General features: G+C 46.4%; 1 protein-coding gene across 2 annotated transcripts in view; it reads left to right on the forward strand.

The window, feature by feature from the left end:
• The window catches only part of AP2A1 (adaptor related protein complex 2 subunit alpha 1), an 891,085-nt gene that overhangs the window by 278,595 nt on the left and 592,538 nt on the right, over positions 1 to 19,952 (forward strand). For both annotated transcript variants that reach the window (XM_069605316.1, XM_069605324.1), the window contains exons 4-5: positions 8,099 to 8,292; positions 8,734 to 8,863. In XM_069605316.1, coding sequence (XP_069461417.1) covers positions 8,099 to 8,292; positions 8,734 to 8,863 — 324 coding nt within the window. The remainder of the gene's footprint in view (positions 1 to 8,098; positions 8,293 to 8,733; positions 8,864 to 19,952) is intronic.

The following is a 19,952-nucleotide window of genomic DNA, read 5'->3' on the forward strand; positions in this document are numbered from 1 at the left end:
GGGGGTGGGGATATTCCTTGTGTGTGTAGGTTGATTTCACAGCAAGCATCACAGTTCAACGGTAGGGTTGTTTTTAGTCCGACACCCCCCCCCCCCCCGTGATTTTGTGACGGGTGATTACTCTTAGAGCATGTGTGTGCTCGGCTACTTGTTTCATTATGGTTGTTAATGTTGGTATTGGAAATAATGTTAGGAACCACAACGGTTTGCTCCTCATCATGATCTTCGCTCACAGAGGTGGAGGTACATGAGTAAAATCGACGTACTTTCCTCTCACAAGTTCGATTCGCAGTACTGCGGACTCCAGTTTCCTCCTTTTCACCAAGTTGGACGCGCTTTTTCTGCGCCCGTGTTCTGGACTTTGGCAAGGCCATAGATTGGTGGCGCAATCGCAAGCGCCACTCGCCAAACAGCCTAACAGCAGTAGTCCAGCCCTTTCACCGCAGGGCTTACATCACAAGGGGGCTAGAGGCGGCCTCTTAAGGGTCAGCTGGTCAACAGGTCTTCCTCCCTTAAAGGCACACGCACCTCTCCAGTGGGTATTAGTTAGAAAGCACCACAACACTCCTCTTCACTCGCCACAGCCTAACAGCAGTAGTCCAGCCCTTTCACCGCAGGGCTTGTGGCATCACTATACTCCAAGCCTCAGTCGTCCTCAACCTCCTCCTCTGTGGCGCTGCTAGGCAAGGAGGAGAAGATCTTGGAGGCGTATGGCAAGAAACTCTATTCCAATGCCTCTTTACATCTGCGTCCGGCCAATGCCATGCTGGCAGCCGCTAACCGAAGATTATGGCGGGAAATTGCGGACTTCCTCCCGAAACACACTGAGACAATCACGCTTTAAGGCGGGGCTAGTCGAGGCCAAGCTGGTGGCGCATGACCTCATGGAATCCACAGTGGCCCATATTGACACCTCTGGCCGTGCCATCTGTATTGCCACGGACATGAGAAGGACAGCCTGGCTCCGGGAAACAAGATTCAACCCGGATGTCCAGGAACGCATACTAGATCTACCGTTCGAAGGGGGGGGCCCTCTTCCACTCCTCTACGGACGAAGAGCTGGACAAGAAGAAAAACAGCTCACAAACAACCAAGTCTTTATCCATCCTTGCAAAGGCCACGCCCAAATCGTACACTCAATCTCGGCAGTGCTCAGAAAGGGGTCGTACGTACGGAGGGTTCTGCGGCTTCCAGGAACGCAGATCCAGGCAGCCGGACCGCTCGCCATCTCAGAACCCCGGCGCAAGCAACAAAAAGGGGGGATGGGGAGTAAGGGTTTTTTCTAGTCCCCCTTCTCAGCAACAGCCTTCGAGGGAAAGAAGGCATGACACGCCCCTTCGGGTCCACGTGTCTCCGGTGGGGGACAGGCTTGCTCTCCATGCACATTTCTGGCACCAGAATTTCGTGGAACCCTGGATCCTATCCGTAGTATCCACGGGGTACCGCCTTCGTATCCCAGCCTCTCCTCCCTCTTCCCCTCCACTCCCACAGGTTGGGACAGCAACTATTTTGGCGGAGATCAGTCGCTTTTAGAGAGCCAGGCAGTGGAGGAAGTCCCAGCCTCCCAGCGAGGCTTTGGCTTTTACTCCAGGATTTTCACCATTCAGAAGAAGAACAAGGCGGGCCTGAGAGTTGTGCTGGACCTTTCCACCCTCAACCTCTCATTACCCCTGCAAAATTCAAGATGGTTACGCCAGCTTTTATAGGGGAGACATTGGACAAGGGAGAATGGTTGTGCTCCCTGGATCTGAAGGACTTGTACCTACACGTCCGGATTTGGTGGCCCCATTGTTCATTCCTTCGGTTCAGGATCATGGGCTACCATTTTCAGTACAAGGTCCTTCCTTTTGGCCTCAACTCGGCCCCCAGGGTCTTTACTAGACTCATGAATGCAGTGGCGGCCCTCCTCAGAGCGCAGGGCATCCACATCTACCCATTCCTCGACGACTGGCTCGTCAGGGCTACATCTCCGGAAGCGGTTCACCACTCTTCCCATGCCTTTATGAACACACTGCACAATCTGGGCCTCTTGGTCAATCTCAAGAAGTCGGAGCTGCAGCCCACGCAGAATCTGACATTCTTGGGCCTTATCTGGGACACGTGCTCCGAGAAGGTCTTCCCTTCGGAGGACAAAATATCAACCATCAAGAGGGCCACCACCCACTTCCTCAGCAGAGAGGGGACCTCAGCATGGTGGTACCAACATCTTCTGGTTCTACTGGCAGCGGTCCTAGTAGCCTTTCCGCACACGAGACTAAGGATGAGGAGGATTCAGCTGCACATTGCGTGGCCTCATGGAACCAGGAGCGGGGCTCTCAATCCGAGATGATCAACATTCCTCCATCTCTCCACCCGGACCTGACTTGGTAGTCCAGAGACTGCAACCTACGGACGGGCAAGCCGTTCCGGCCGCCCTCTCCGCAGGCCACCATCACCACGGATTCCTTGCTCGAGGGCTGGGGAGCCACCCTGGATGATCTCTCAGTCCATGGCACCTGGACTCTACTGGAGCAGGAATACCACATCAATTGGCTAGAGCAGAACGCCATCTGGCTGGCGCTCAGGGCATTCCTACCACTTCTCAGGAGCAAGGTTGTCCTCATCCAGATGGACAACTCGACCAGCATGTACTATGTCAACAAGCAGGGAGGCACCAGCTTCCCTCCGCTGTGCAGACTGGCGATCAGCATGTGGGAGTGGGCCCTGGAAAACAACATTTACCTCACGGCAGTCCACCTCCAGGGGGAATACAACCTAGAAGCGGACAGGCTCAGCAGACTGGGAGTGGGCAATTACGAGTGGCAGCTAAACGACTTCGTTATTCAGGCGATTTTCAACAGGTGGGGCCACCCCCAGGTGGATCTCTTTGCCACCTGGCGCAACAAGAAGTGTCTCCAGTTCGCATCCTGGCAAGGTCAGGGCTCCGGCTCTCTGGGCGACTCATTTCAACTCCAGTGGACCGGCATGAAAGCCTACGCCTTTCCGCTCACTCCCCCGATTCACAGGGTGATTTGCGAAATCAAGGAGTCTCGCCAACCCCTCATTATTCTAATAGCTCCATGGTGGCCGGCCAGGCCATGGTTTTCGGAGCTCCGCAGCCTCTCGGAAGTGCCCCTGATTCACCTCCCGACGTGCCCATCACCTCTCTGGGGCAGGTTCATCCACCCTGCGCCAGAGAAACTAGCCCTCACAGCGTGGTACCTGAGCAGGTAACGCTTCGGCACCTTAGCCTCTCACAGGCCTATCTGGATATCATACAGGGCACCAGGAGCAAAGCTACCAGGGCCCAGTACAAGAGCTAGTGGACCAGATGCTGCCACTGGGCAGACTCCAAAGGAATCGACTCTCTGAAGTGCACCCTGGACGATGTGCTCTCCTTTTCAGCGCACCTCGCCCACTCAGACGTGCAGGTGGACAGCTGCCGCACATACCTCGCAGCTATTGGGGCTTACAGGAACTCGGAGGAATGCATTTTCTCCTCCTCCGACCGTATAGTCAAGAAACATCTGACGGGACTTGCAAGGCTCTACCCGCCCGTCTAGAGACCGCACCCTGTGTGGGACCTCAACATAGTCTTGGCCGCCCTAGCGCAAAACCGTTTGAGCCAATGGCGTCCGTGGACATCAGGCTGGTCACCATCAAGACAGCCTTACTAGTCGGCCTCACCTTGGCTCGTAGAGTCAGCAAAATCCAGGCGCTGGTCGCCTCAGAACCATATACTACCTTTCACAAGGACAAGGTAGTCCTGCGGACACACCCAGCATTTCTGCCCAAGGTACCGTCTGCTTTCCACTTGAACGAGGAAATGGTCCTTCCTATGTTTTTTCCCGATCCCAAGGACGAAGCACAGAGTGCTGCACTGCCTGGATGTCCGGCGTGCCCTGAAATTCTACTTGGACAGGACCAAGGGCTTCTGTAAATCGGACGTCCTGTTTGTCACTTTCGGAGGCTCAAGACCAGGCTATCGGGCCTCTAAGGCTTGCATATCCCATTGGATGGTTTCTGCCATCTAGTATGAGGGCCAGCACAGGCCGCTCCCGGCCAAAATGCATGCCCACGCAGTCAGGGCCAAGGCAACGGCCATTGCATTCCAGCGCCATGTCCCTTGGCAAGTCATAAGCAGGGCGGCCACTTGGGCCTCTCCCTCGGCTTTCTGCAAGCATTAATGTTTGGATGCCGGCTCTAGATCTGATGCAGCCTTCAGACAGGCGGTTCTCAGGAACCTATTTGCTTAAGGAGGGTCTCCTCTCCACACTGGGGGCTACAATCAATTGTAATCGCCCATACAGTATGGAGGAAATGGGGTGGGAAGTGATAGTAATTATAAGTTACACACCATAGTGACTAACGTACTGTTAGTCCCCTTTCCTCCATACGTCCCACCAACCTCCCCCTTAATAATACTTGTGTCATTAGGCAATGTTAAATCTATTGTCGACGCATCAATGGGGACTGAGTTGTGGTGCCGGAGGGCGCAATCAGGGCAGCGCATGCTCCCTGGGCCACACCCCTGCGTGCCTCTAAATTTAAAAGGGAGAAGGTTTTTTCTGGTGAAAAAGGTTCCGTCTCCCGTCCCTTGGAAGGGACGCCCATACAGTATGGAGGAAAGGGGACTATGGACTAAGAGTATGTTAGTCACTGCGGTGAGTAACTTATCATTTCTCCCATAGGAAACTAAAGGCTAGTGAAATGCGGTAGATAGTGGCACATTTTGTAGTGTAGCAATTATAGGTTTTCAGTGTAGGAGAGGGATGGCTACCACACCTGGATGTCTAGGGGGACCCCAGACAGGATTCCTGTACACATGTTCCACCACCAAAGGTCAAGCAGGGGCAGTGGCAGAGACGCCCTATAGAACCGAATGCAGCCCAAGGGAAACAAAAGAAACCGGTATGCTAACCAGTCACTTGAACCCAGAACAAGATGTACAATGAACCTTGGTAAGTCTGTTGCGGGCAATTGCTCTCATGGTTGCTTGGGTTCCTGAGGTTCCAGGGGTCATGGGTGCAAAGGTATGTTCCTTTTCACAACTTAAGAGCAATCGGGCAGATGCTTTCTCTGTCAGTGGCCTTATGATTCTGGAGAACACCAGGCTAGACTTGGCTGAAGATAAAGGGCCTCTTTTCCATTACGATGGAATGCCGCATTCAAGAGATGCAGTTGTTATGATCCAGCACAGGGTCTGCAGGCATCAAAAGAAAGGACACAGGATTCAGTCTCCAGCAAGGCTCCCCTTCGTAGCAGAACAACAGCAGCAGAGCAACAAGGTCAAGATTCCATGATGAGCGTGCACTGCAAGAATTGCAGTCCCAGAACTGTGTAAAATCCAGGCAAAATATGGGTTCCGACTCTGGAGGATGTGTTCCAGGCTTTGGAATCTTTTGTACTCCATAAAGACCATCATGGCATTGACTCAGAACCGGTAAAGCACACCAGTTTAGGGCAGAGGACGCACTTTGGAAGGCCTAAACTGAAAGAGCAGAGCTTCAACTTGCAGCAGTTGGCTTGGCCCATGGATGTCCCAGAAACAGCCTCCATCTTTAATCTGTAGTATCTTGTTCTTTGGATTCCTGGCTTGAGTGTTCGACTACCTAAATGTCTCCAGATCATCTCCTGATATATAGAAATCTGACCCGGGGGAACCCATCCTCACCTATCAACATTCCAACTCTTGAGTGGCTGTCCAATCATGGACAACCACCTTTGGTACAGTCATAGCATCACTCTAGTTTGGAATGCGTTTTGGGGCTATCTGCACCCCCTACCCAATATATATAACACACCTAAACACCTACCTCTACCTGGGCTCTGTACAGATCCCGCAAAGAAAATACCATACATATATACATTATAATTTCCCACTAGTACATGGGAGGAAAACAGCCATAAAAAATGAGCTTGTCATAACCCAAAAACTTCAATAAAACTGAATTTTCAAAACAAAAAAAATAATGAGCTGAAGAAAATGGGCTTAAACAAGGTAAGCCATTTTGCCCACTGTGTCAGGCTTTGATTCACCGATTCTGCACAGGAGTGATGTGAGCTAGCACGACCCACTCAAATTCCGAACACTCCTCCATGAGATAAAGAGGTGTGTCAGAATTATAAGTGATCCAGGATCAACTGTGCTGTACAGGAAAGGAGTGGCGTCTTCCCTTGGGCCTGAAACAAGGAGGTAGAAAAGTCTGGGACAGCAGCTGCTCAGTAGAACAACAGTGGGGGTGGGGAGAATTAAGGAGCTATCAGTACTTGGGCTTACTTAGGGCTAATCCCACTACTCTGGTGTTCAGGCTCTTCCATCCTCGAGACTCTCCCAAGTAGCCACAATGGACAAAGAAACACTGTGACTGGCAGACAGAAACTGCCATATGATGAGATGAACTGAGCACAAGGTGGTAGGGACGAGACATGGAGACAGAGGACGTGCAAGATATTTAGCTGAAATTGCAAGGCCGACGAGATTCTGATGATGAATGTTGTTGCGAGACGACGACTGTGGGAAGAGAGCAAGCTTTTGTAGACTGTTGCATACATAGGTGGGGTCCGTCGTCTTGTTGATCGCTGGTCTCGTGCAGAGACACTAAATGTTTGCTCCTGGGGTACATCCAGAGAGCACAAAGACCTGGACAGCCAGTGGTCTCCGAGAAGACCCGAGCTGGTTCATGACACACTGTAGTGGTAAAATGGCTACCTCATGGTAAAAAATAAGAGGTACTCAGATACCACTGCCAACATCTGGTCTGGGCTACACTGAACATGGGAAACTGCCCATAAAGTAAAAGGTAAAGATGCCACTGCACAACTGTCCATAAGGGAGTCGATAGTGCCATGCCATAACATAAGTGGGGGTCTGGTCCCCCTGTAATCATAGCCTGCCCCATAAATGAGTTAAGTGAGTGAGATTAAAAATAATTCTCTCACAAAAATCAAGTAAAGATCACACAAGCTCTCAGCAGGTATGCTGTGGTTCCAGTGAAAGAGATGGGGGTAGGGGGGGATACAAAAAGAAAAATCGTACCTAACAACCCGGCTGTTTGTTATCCAGGACGACATTTCTTTGTACTCCACACATGACTCTACAGCATCTCATATGGTTGTTACTTAGTCCCTTACACACAACCTTTCATCATCATATAGGATAGTTGTAAAGTTCCTCACACCAGGTTTGACATCCTCTGACAGGATTGTTAGTTAGTGTGCCTCGCCTGCATTTTTAGCTTATTCGATAGATTTCTGGTTATCTCCTTCTGCTTGAATGAACCTACTCTTACAGGATAGCCGGTTGGCTTTATATCATCTCAAATGCACATTTGTTAAGTTTGCACATTAGTATGAGTATCATATGACAAAATTGATAATTATCTTTGCACTTGTGAGAGTCATGACTGTCATTTTGTGGGATGTCCTGGTGAAGATCAATAGTAATGTAGGTTTCATTTTTGCACTGCTCCATTTGTCAACTAATGGGTGTAAACCATGTGGACCCTTCTTTTCTCATTGGATCCATACATCAGGTTGGTTTGTGGATGATACAGTCTTTTCAAAGGTTACCTTGCCATCCATTTAGAACTTTAACATGAACATTTTCCAATTCGCTATCCATGATGAAGTGTTGGAAAGAACTACAGCAGTCCTTTACACAATGGAATGTCATGGTGAGGCGGGAGGATTCACTTGCTCAATATTAAATGTTGCATTTCGCGCCATGTTCCAGTTTCTTATCTGCTGGACATGGTGTTAAAATTTTTCATAGCCTACGGGCCTACAAGGATGCCCCTTGTTCAGTTACAGTATGGAATTGACAATGATGCTGGAGGCTGCAGGTATACTAGGGTATCATTGCCCCCCAATTGGCAAAGTGTGGTGATGAAAATATATATTAATAAGTGCCCGGCTATTATGCAAGTCTATGCAAAAAGGACGAGCATACTCGTCCTTGGCACTTAAGGGGTTAATTGAAAGTCAGAGATAAAATGTTTGCTACCATGCATAGTCTTTGGGTGGCAAGCAACCATGACCAGGGATGTCAGTATTTAGGGAGGGATTGAGACATTAGTCATTCCAGGATTTCTTCTCACCTCTTTCTTTCCTGGCACAGGGCTACCTCTTCATCTCCGTGCTGGTGAACTCCAACAGTGAACTCATCCGACTAATCAACAATGCCATCAAGAATGATCTGGCCAGTCGCAACCCTACCTTCATGTGCCTGTCCCTGCACTGCATTGCCAATGTGGGTAGCCGCGAGATGGCAGAAGCCTTTGCTTCTGAGATCCCCAAAATTCTAGTAGCCGGGTGAGTAGATATGTATCCCATTTATGAATGGACCCAAAGAGGGCATAATGTCACAATTGTAGCCACTTCGCACTGTCATGCCATCTATGTTTCCAACTGTTACTTTGTGTTTCTCTTGACTTCCAGTTTTACCCCATGTGCCGTTGCCCATCAGTATTGCTGGGGGCAAGTGGCTACTGATTCTTGTTGTAGCTTGTTTGCTATGCCACTATGCTAATTCTTTGTTTTTCTTTTGTGCGTGCATGTTTTGCGTTTGATTTTCTTCATCTTCTTGTGTTCTTTGCATGCATGCAATGCGTGAAAGTTCTCTTTTTGTGTTCTTCTTGAATTGTAATTAAATGTGCTTGAGTTTTGTATTCAGGGTTTCACAAGTCCCCCCCCTTCTTTGCCCTTTCTTTGCATACAATGGTTGACAGACTCGTCTTTACTCTTTATTGACAGGGATACAATGGACAGTGTAAAGCAGAGTGCTGCCCTCTGCCTGCTGCGGCTCTACAAGACCTCTCCAGATTTGGTGCCCATGGGGGAATGGACATCCAGGGTAGTCCACCTGCTGAATGACCAACACATGGTATGTGTATTGGAACTCTAGAGCAGAGACACCTAGCATTTTCTGCAATGGCATAACACTGCCCACTGTTCAGAGTTTACATCATCTGTTAGTGTGTGGGATTGTCATTGAGATGTGCCTGTCTGTCCAAGAGACTTAATATCCAACTTTCCATTGCTTGCTTGGGCATAAACTGCTGCTACTTCCATTGTTATCAGTGTTCCTATTCAGACCGCCTGTGCAGTTTGTTTCTGTCCAGTTTTTGATTTAGGAGATTTAGCTGATTCTTCTTAACCACAATGTTCCTAACCAACACTGTTTATTTAGGCACTTCCTGGGGGTATCCAGTCATATGTTCATTGAGAAAAATGTAGATTTGAAAAATAGAGAGCAAAAAATATAGTTTTTTAAAATGTTTGTTTTTAAAAACAGTTGTAGTGTTTAACAACAAACATATGACTGGATACCATTCTAAAGTAAAGGCGTAGGAAGTAAGGAGTTTTGGGGGGTGTCCCCATACAAAAAAATGAATGCACAATAGTAGACACATTTATTAATATGTGTGGTAAATGGCATGCCACATATTGTTTAACTCTCATGTTATGCCACAGAGTCCACCAGATGGCACATCATGACAGAGAATCAATATGTGAGACGAGATTGGGGTCGATAAAATTGCTTGCTATTTTTTATAAGAAACATTAAAGTTTGGTTTTTTTATGTAAAAAAAAAAGGTATTTTTCCAGAAATTTAAAGAGCCATACCCCTTTCTAAGAGTGTGCCTTTCTAACAAGCTTTTTCTTTGGGCGCTGTATTATCTATCACATTAGCAGTGTTTCTGTGTAGTTGTCCCTGTAGTTTGCATTGTCCTAACCAGGAGTGTCTGTAGGCGTTTATAACCATCTGTGCTTCTTGGGGTTCTTCTTTGCCTTTGCAATGTATCTTCCCACAAAACTGTGTTAGGTGGGGAGAGTAAAATCCTACAGTGTGTTTTCCAGTGCAGTTGTATTTCTGGGTATTTGTCTGTGTCCCAGCACTGTGTTTCTTCCTTTCCAGTTGTGTCTCTGTGTGCTTTTCCCTGCTCAGTAAGGTCAATTTTCCTTAATAGCTCTGTCTCTCGGGGCTTCCCCCTTTCCGATGTGCGTGTCTTCCTAACAAGCTGTGTCTGAGGTTCCTGTTCCCTAGCCCTTTTGTTAGGATACCTTCTTGTTAACTCTGTGTCAAGGAGATCTGAGAGACTGACCCACAGTTAGGCATCTGAGGTTCCCACAAGTTTTCCTTGACTCACCAAGTAATAGAATGGCCAGACAGTCAAGGGCGACTGTTAGGAAGTCAATGGGGATGTAATGATACAGTGTAAACCCACAATGAGAATTTAACAAGGGAATAGCCACATAAAGGTTCAGTACTTTTTGCAGTTTACAGGTAGGTAAACTGTTGGTGAGAAAGACTCCTTTAGGTTTCCTCGGTTGTGACCCTACCAAATAGGGTTACTGTGAATGTCTGAAGCCCTGCGGACAGTCTGCATACCAAATCTGGTGCTTAGTGTCCTGGGGGTTCCTTTGGACCCAAACCGGCTCCAACGGACGTCAGTCTCTCCTAGGAATGAATGGGAGGGACAGACCAGTTGGGATACCAACCAGATGCTGCACTGCCACCAATATTAAACATAAGGCCAATGTTACAAACAGGACTCAAACACATAAGTTGGTATCCACTTAGACAATCTTCCACAGTGCCCTAATGTTCCCTGCCAACATTTTGGAAGTCAGGAAAATCAAAGTTACCATTGATACCTCTGGTCTGTGGTTCTTCAGAAGGTGTTCTGGTGAAAACAACAAGGTGTTGTAGATCTAGAATTCAGCAAAGCACAGAATATAAAGGTATCATATTTTTGAGTGAGGAAGTCGTAGTGAATTGGAGTTATATTTGGTGGTAGCTTGCGATTTGTACAAACAGATTTCAATGAGCATTCACAAGGGTATAGAGCCCATATTTCAATTAGAAGTCAATGTCTGTGCCTCTGGAAAAGATTTTAGCAAATTGTGTTGCCATAGTTAAAATAGTTTACATAATAATAAGGGATGAGGATGATCGTTAAGGAAGCTCTCTGCTCATAGAGTAACAGCAGTCATCCTGTAAACTTAGACAGTTCATAAGGGAAGGGATACATGACTAAAACCGGTGATGTGAGTCATTTATAGCCTGTGGCTGTGCTTCATGGATGTCAGAACGAAGGGCAGCCACACTGAGTGGTGAAGATTGTACTAATCTCTCTAGGAGAGTGGATTGGAGGAGGAGAAAAACAAGCACCTCAGGGTCAGGAGACCCAAGCGATATGGCAACAACGGCAATTAATTGATTAAGGAATCCGTAAAATCAATAACGATACAACACAACAATATGTACAATTAAGATAAATTGTAAAAGTTAAGAAACAAGTATATATGAAAACTGTATCATCTTGTTGTAATTGTACATTTGAGTAGTTTGATGTCTAGTTCATCAGTTCCAACATCAGTTGAATTAACAATCAAGTACAAGGAAAGGAGCGCCCAGCTATTGTGAGAGTGGGTAGAAGAAACGCGCTGACGCAACTCAGTTATAGTTCTGTTGATGTGCTTTTGTATTTTTAAGCCTTGGGCCTATTTACTTACTGTGTTCCGAGTTTCTTTTGACCCTATCTTTTCATATTGAGTCAGTGCAAGTAGGAGCAACAAGGCTTTCTGTGAAGTGAGGGATTCTGGAGGTGAGCAACCTGTTTGTGCCTGGTGGTTTAAGGGAAGGGATCAGCCATTCCTCAGTTACCTCTGGTCACTGAGCAGTCCAGTCTCCCTTGACTTTGGCAGAACTTCATTATCAGGTTGGTCTTGGTAAAATTCTGGGTGCAGAGCTTCCCCACAGTCCTCTTGGCTTTGGTGCCCGCTTGGTTTAAGGACATAGTGAACAAGTGCCCTCTTCAACCACTCTAATTCAACTTTGACAAAATATGGAATTCCAGGTCAAATAGAAAAATTGGGAGCAGAGCAAAAACACTTGGTTTACCATCACAAGGATGCCTCCATTCAAATATTTGGTGGGCACCCAATCTCAGCGGGCTACCATATTCAACCTTTACCGGGCTCCTTTGTGATCTCTTGCTGAAGATGCAAATTCTAGGTAGAACCCAGACACCCTACCTACAAATCAGCAATACCTGGTTCTGTCCACTGCCATCAAGTAGACATTAGTCATGACGATATTGTTAGGAATATAAGTAATAGGACAAGAACATGGAATATGTGGAAACGATGGAAATGGAGGAAGGCAGTGTAGTTGAACGAATAAACGTAAGCATACTCCAATCCACAGTAACTAGGGAACTCCCTTCTAAGATAGCTCACACGGATGACATAGTAGGTGTATAGAGTTGGGAACAGAAAGCACTTTCAAGTTAAGGTACGTATACTTTTAGAAACCCTTTAAGACAAATTGTCGCAGATTCGACTGCAACCAATTTCTTTCGCTTAAGGAATGTAGCACAGCATTGGTTCTCCAAATACCATATTAGAGAGATACCAACACCTAATGTGATTGGACAGATGATCCTTCACTTGGGTGCAATGGGCAAACTACAAAATAAGGCATTGCAATAGGACTGCAACTCTGGAAAGCAAAGGAACAATTACTACCTGTGAATATAACAGCTCACAGCTGTTTCATCCAATAATCTGTATTCTGTTTACCAGACACCTAAGTTCGTGGTCACCTCTTGACTGCTCCAAGTCAAGTGGCAGGGAATCTGAGGCTAATGAAAAAAACTCTTAGTGAGGTGTGGAAAAATGAGTGACCCCTAAGAAAAAAAAACAGTGTTATCGCAAAGCGTGTGCAACAAAAGAAAACCATAAACATATTTAGAAGTAGATGGTAGAGATACCAGCCACAGCAAGATCCCAGGTAAAGGTGGGAATTACTTCAGTGTGGAATAATGCCAGTCTCCTGTGCAGGGTTGATGTATGAGGTACAGGCTGTGGATTACAGAATGGAGAATCACAGCAACAGTGTAGGCAAGCACTACGTGGTGGCAAAAGAGCAAAAATACATGGAAGGTTGCAAGGATAGTCATTATCAGGAATGAGAGGCAATTGTGCTGGGTGCCGGGAGGAATAGACAGCTGCATGCTCAATGTGTAATAACTGCAGAAGTGCTGGGGCGGAAGAGAAAGCGGCACAATGAGATGCCCGATTCTAATCCTGTCGACAAAGTGGCATGAACATTCAACATGCTCCATGACAATTGCCACCCACATTCTAAGGTGGGTGCAACAAATGACGTGGAGCAGTAATGAAGTCCATATCTTCTGTAAGGAACGCATGGTATCAACAACAGTAAGACAGAAACAAGTGACCACAGTTCAAGGGTGTTCATTGAACTTCAATTGGGTTTGAAAAACGCCTATCGAATCCTAAATCTAAAGATGGGAGCCTGCTACGACCATCAAGTAATCGTAACGCAGTCCTAGTGGCGTCTTGCCAAAATAAAAGGGACTATACTAATAAACCTATCAAGGCATAAATTAGTTTAAAAAAATTGATTAGCAGAATTTGCTAATTATCATTTTTGATATGCAAATAAACCTACTTGATTAGCAATTTTGTACTCCTATTTTAAATGTCACCCAAAGTTAGTTTTACCCCAAGACAAACAATTGGCAAGAATACAGCATTTCTATGTATCTCTCAAGTAATTCTTTAGTGCAATGAGTGTCTGTAAAATGTAAAGGTTCACCGCATGAATGGACCACATAAATAGATCTGATTTTAAAAAAAGCTGACTTTTTTTTCAGTTCAAGGCTCTGTGCAGCTGGGTCATGAGCAGTCAGTGGTGCATAGTGCAGTGTCCATCAAATTGTCAACAAGAAATCAATAAAGTTGCAATTTTGAGTGTGTCATTTTTATTTTATTATCAAGTTGAATTTAGCTAGTGTTCTGGCATATTACAGGCACAAGCAACTCCCCAAGATGAAGACAGCAGCTACAAGGAGTTTGTGACAAATTGGGGACATTAGTTATCTTATTCTGTAGAACCAAATGTCCAGATGCCAGTCTCCTGGTCTGCCCAGGTCAGTGAGGCCCTGATGCAGCACCTACCAGTTACTAGTGCCATAAAGTCTAATCTGCGAGACAAATGGGTTGAACAAGTAACATGTAATCATCCATTTGTGGTCTGGCTTATTGCAAGTCAGCAAAAAGTGAGATGATTTAAAAGATCAAAATAAATAATCTAAAGAGGGAGTGCTATCAGACACCTAAAAGCCAATAGAAAAATCATCAGGGTGCCCAAGAGGTCGGAAATCTCTTCTCTAAACCTATGGCACACAGGCACCACATTTTGTGACTCGATGGCATTGTGGGAAGTATTGAGTGGCAAGTTAGCAGCAAATTGTGCAATGTAATGCCCATCAGGCCACCAACACTGCCGAAGGATAAATAATGCACATTTCTGTTCTTGCCAGCACACTGGTGTGGCTGGGTTGGGTCATATGATTTGCCCAGGATCACACCGTTTGGTTAAGCAGTGAAGCCAGAATTTGCCAGCAATTTAAGCAACTTGCCACATACCTTCCAAGCTCCAATTAGTACACATTTGTTTTGTTTCAAGAACTACAAAATGGTTGTTTATTTGCAAAGAACACAAATTACTCGAAGCAACCACCTTTGGGGGAGTATTTGCAACACCCTGAATACAGCGCGACCACCTGCACCAATAACACATCCTGCTTGTAGAAGGCGTTTGAATAGTCTACAATTAAAAAGATATTTTTAGAATAAAAAGTTGGGCTAGGCTTTGCTTACCTCTCAGGCCTATTATCAAGTCACAGTGGGATGGTCCTCTCTGCCTAATCTTCCTCTACACTGCAGACCAATTCCTACAAAATAGGCAAAAATCAACTAATTACTCACAACAATACACACTCACTCTGGGGGGCTCAAGAATCAACAGGGCCCCTCAGCACCCGCTGTTGAGTGAAAATAATATTTCTCCCGCCCGACCGGGCGGGAGAAATAAATGCCAGCGCAGCCACTGGCTAACACCCAGCCCAGTAATCGGGGACAGCGTTGGGGCCTTTCGCCTTTACAAACAAAAGAGGACTCGAGCCTCTGAGGGGAGGGGGTCCAGCAACTGCCCCCATGTTTCCAGTCCGCAAAGCACAGCAAAGAAAAGTCACAATTTTCGTTCTGGGGCTTTTAATATGCGCTTTGCAGTGCTCACATAAAAGTTATGGCCAGTGTAAAGCTTCCTACTGGCTCTGGCTGCCTGCCTCGTGATAAATTCGGCAGCTAACCTCCATGCACCATTGCAGGCTTGGACTGGCCTATAGGGCAATAGGCCCATGGCTTAACCAAAAACGTAAAATGCTTGCGTGGGCCAATTTTTTGGGTGAAGGTGGGCCACCTTTTTTGCCAGTGTGGGCTAGTTTGATGAGTTACTGGATTATATTGTGGCTAATGGTTTTGACCAGTGTTGCTGAATAGATATTCTCTAAAATGTACAATTTGCATCACATTTTATCAGAAACCTCCCCCTTGGGTTATTCAAACAGCGTCACAAAAGAAATGAATTCCCATTTGCAACTGTGGAGCACTTTTTCATTGGTGCCCGAGATAATTATTGTATGCCCCAGTCTGACCCTGCACCACTTTCCACCCTCAGCAGTGGGGGTCCGGGGAGTACAAATCTTCAACCGGGCCTGTTGCTGGGTGTTAGAGAGTGGCTGGCAAAAATGTTTCTCCCGCCCAAGCAGGCGGGAGAAATATTATTCTCAGCCACTTGCTAAAACAAGCACCCGCAGTAATAACGCAGCCTGCTCGTAGAAGGCTTTAAATATTCTTTCACAAAATGAAAGAATGTTTAAAGCCTTCTACGAGAATGCTTTGTTACTGAGGGGCTGTGTAATAGCAAGTATGGCTGGAATTAATATTTCTCCGACCCGAACGGGCAGGAGAAATATTTCTTCCCAGGATGGCCACTTCCTAAACACCCAGCCCCCCATGAAACATTAATGCAAAACGGGCCCGGCTCCCCCACCCAAACCTCCCCTAAGCACTACTTACCTCAAAAAACGCCAGAGCCGAGTGTGAGAGGGGGGGACTGAGATCCTCCTCTCACACGATGATGCTGCATCCGGGCTGGGCTGGGCTCATAACATTGATACAATGTTTTTAGCCCAGCCCGGATGCTTCTGCCTCGCCTGCAGTGCACGCTGTGCACAGACTCACTGAGAGGCAGAGTTTAGGCACAATCTTTTGTTTTGCTGTATGTTTAATGAATCATATTGTAGTTGGTGCAACATGATTCATTAAATATACAGCAAAATAGCAGTAGTTTATCGCAAATTGCGATGCGATGCCGCTTATTTTATGCCTTGCCTATTGCCAATTCCTACCTCTAAATACAAATAGTGTGGGAAACAATGTTAAGCAAAAAAAAAAGTGTTAAAGAAATCATATGCCGGGATATTCAAGCCATAGGCTCTCCTTCCTCACATTGTCAGCGCGGGACAAGGCGGCAAACCCGAGCTTAGCACAGTGTCATACATCGTTATTCCCTGTGGAATAGATGGAAATTTCATAAATAATCTCATCCCTCCTTAAACATGGTTTCTAATAGGCCTTCTCTTTCCATTTCACCTTCCACGGTATAGTTGTTTTAAACATGGCTGCTGTGACTCCTCCCATCCCTCTCTATAAAGGGAATCCGTGAATTACATTCAGCCCTTCCCGTCTCGCCCTTCCCACCTTCCTTGTGTCTTTATCTCCCTGCCTTTTTCGTTCTATTAACTGTAATGGCACTGTCGCACTACAACTGTTTTGCAGCGGCTTTAGAGATTACCCGTTCCTTAAGTATTGCACACAGAATGCAGTAATTACCTCAGTCATTCATCCTTGGCTTGGAGAACTCTTCTTCTGCCGCCCCAATAAAAATATATCAGTAGCCTTTTCTTACGCTACCAGTTCCACTCTTCTCACACCGGTAGCAATCCTGCAACGCTACCCGTTCCTCCTTCTTACTAAATTGGGAAACGTTAGCTGTTTAGTGCATCCGTGTACTTTCCCGCCTCAGTCCAAGTGCGAGCTGCTTTCACTTATCTATGCAACTCGTTCCTCAGTCTCCTTCTACTCTACTCGTGCATCATTAACCTAACTGCGCAACTCATTCCTCAGTCATCATCTACACAACTTGTGCTTAATGTATCCAATAACTCAATACGTGCATCACTCTTCAGATCTAAGTGTGATGAATGTTTTCCTCCGGTAAGAATTATTTGACATTTCATGTACCTCTGGCTATCATCCACGTTGCAGACTCCAACAGCCTTCGCTTAGACATACAGCCTAATTAATTCTCCTTTCTCTCTCTGTTTCATATGTTGGTGCTGTGCTGAATAACTGGTCATCTGAAGACTTAATTCACCGCGCTGAGAGGCAATCAAGCCTACCATTTGATCTCCCTCTGCCGGGCTCGGACCAACTTTATCTACTTGGCCATAAACCTTCTTGACTGTATCAACATCGTAGACTTTTAATTGTCCGTAGGATTTTGTTTGACCCGTTGCAGGACCACTTCAATTCACAATTCTTTGCCTCTCTTTCACTTTTGTCACCTCCCAGCTGGATACCTTACAGAGACCTTCAAATGAGCAAACATGCGGTGCCGGACTACTCTGTCAAAGGTATTGTATCTTGGTTTCAAAGTTCAATCACTCAACTGCAGCTCAACTTTACTCACGTCGGTTATCGCACACCCTTCAAACAATGTTCGTTCCAGCGTTCTCCTTACAATGTTGCCGCTTGCAACTTGGCTTCAACACAGACCGGTCTTGTATCGGTCTGCCCAATTCACTGGCAGTGTTTATTTCGCTGTGGCGTTGCTTTGTTCTTGGAGTCAAGTACAGTTCCACGGCAGCTGGTGATTCTCCCCGTCTTGGTTATCGGCACACAATGCAGGATTCTTCAGCCTGGTTTCCTGGTCTTGCGCTTTCTATTCTCGAGGTTTCACGAAAGTGATGGTTCCTTGTTGAAAAGGTCAAGGGAACTTCCCTACTAGCGACCCCCTTCTTTCTTGTCGCCTTTCTTCTCTCATTAAACTGCCATCTTGGAACTTCTGTTTCCTCGTGTGCTCTGCTACACTCAGAGGGTGCTCTCGTTCTCCACCTTTTATCCGTGTGGGGTAGTGTAATGGAAGTCAGGTGTGTGTGAGGGTCAGTAATTGCCTGACCATCGTATTGGGACATGTCAGGTATACTGCTCGGGTGTCGGTCTGTTTTCTCTCATAGTGGGCTGTCCGTGAGAAAGTGGTTGTGTTGTAAAAGGGGTGCAGGGGTTGATTTCCTAAATATCCTACGTGGTAGGATGGGGTAAAGGTGTTATAAGGAAGGGGATACCGCGTCTCACCATCGGGTGTCCCACTCCCCGAAGACCCCTCACCCAGGTGATCCTCCCACACTCGTCCACCTATAGGAACTGGATCCAAAAGCGATGGCCGTGTCCTGGCCACCTGGATGACACTGTGCAGAAAAACAGGTGCTGGAGTGCAACTGTTCTCCTAATGCTACGACCAGTGTGCTGATTCTGAGTACCATCTAAAATAACAAAAGGGTCATTTTATGATGGAAGGACAATTTTCTTGTTTGCTCCAGATTCTGTAGCTATGTAAATTAGGCACATAAAGGGAGCAGATTAGAAAGTGTCATTTTATCACAGAATTAGAGTTGTATTATTTTACATGCAGCTCAAGATGTTTTCTAGTCAGGAACTACACCTCGCAGGGTGCCGTTAATTAACACCTCTTTAGGAGGGCACAGAAAGCGTGCTCTGGCATCAGAATAAGATCCCTGCACAGGAGGCAGTAGGCAGTGCTGTTGCTATGCCGTAAATTGATTTATTACCACTACCCTCTGGTTAGTTCTGAATCCATTGCTTTATTAAAAAGTGTTGTTCAGCTGAAACACACCACATATCCTAATTACCATAAACCTCAGAATGAGGAATAATTACAGAAGTGATATGGAGCACTGCAGAGCTCGAGATCAGGGGACAGTAGGGGGGACAAATGGGGAAAGAGCTAGACGGAAATCAGGTCAGGCAGAGCTCACAGTAGTATTCCACTTTGGCCTCGATTTGGTACCAACGTAAGTGTGAAACTGTCATCAAAGTTCTCAATTTGAGGAAAGTAGCACAAGGTTTACTACTTTCTATATAAAGGATATTTTTCTTGTTGTGATCACGACCAGCTCCTGCTGGGAAACTAGCCTAGAGTCTTGGGGCTCACTTTATAGGTACCCGCCCCTCCCATTTAGTGCTGTTTTACCAGGGGATTTCTCCTTTGCACTATGACAGAGTCTGCTTCAACAGCCGCTCAAGAGTAATACGCTCTTCATGTCTTTGAAAGATGACTGCCTGATCAGGTCTTCCTTGCGCAAGTGGCTCTTGCTGCTTGGGTTGGTTCTTAAGTTAAAAAATCTCAGCTCCTTTATAGCCCAAGTTCCCTTCTCTCGCAAGAAGAGGTCAGTCTCCAGGTTTTAATCTTACTGTCACAGGGTTGGCACACCAGCCCTTTTTTCCCCATGGTTTCCTGCTTTACATTGTGACAGGGCTGCTGAAGAAGGAACCTCGAAAGTGGAAAACTGTTTGTCCTTGTAAGTAGTTTTCCCTGTCGGAGCCTCCTTCAGTTAGCAGTCGGGCAGATCTGGTAGATCAAACTTGCCAGGACCTACAGATCGATCAGCTTCTTTTCTCGTATGAGTAGGACAGTCCGCAGGGCCCGTCTCAGGCCGTTTGGTGGTATACATATCTCGCCTACAGTTAAGGACATTGGCCTGCCCCTTTGTTGCAGAAGGCTGCCTCATCAGGGCTTGTAACAGGGCGACAACATCCTCAGCCAGTTTTATCTCCAGTGAAGAGTCCTAGGGCAACCAACTCATTCCACAGCAAAACGTTTGCCGGGCATATTCTCCGGTGTCATCGCAATAGTGCATGTCGTGTCCTCAATAAGCAAGATTACAATGATATGATATGGCATTTATAACGCACCTATATACAAGTATTTCAAGGCGCGACGAGGCAAGGGT

The sequence above is a fragment of the Ambystoma mexicanum genome, chromosome 1p (assembly GCF_040938575.1).
Source record: "Ambystoma mexicanum isolate Mex_15411 chromosome 1p, UKY_AmexF1_1, whole genome shotgun sequence".
Classification (NCBI taxonomy): Eukaryota; Metazoa; Chordata; class Amphibia; order Caudata; family Ambystomatidae; genus Ambystoma; species Ambystoma mexicanum.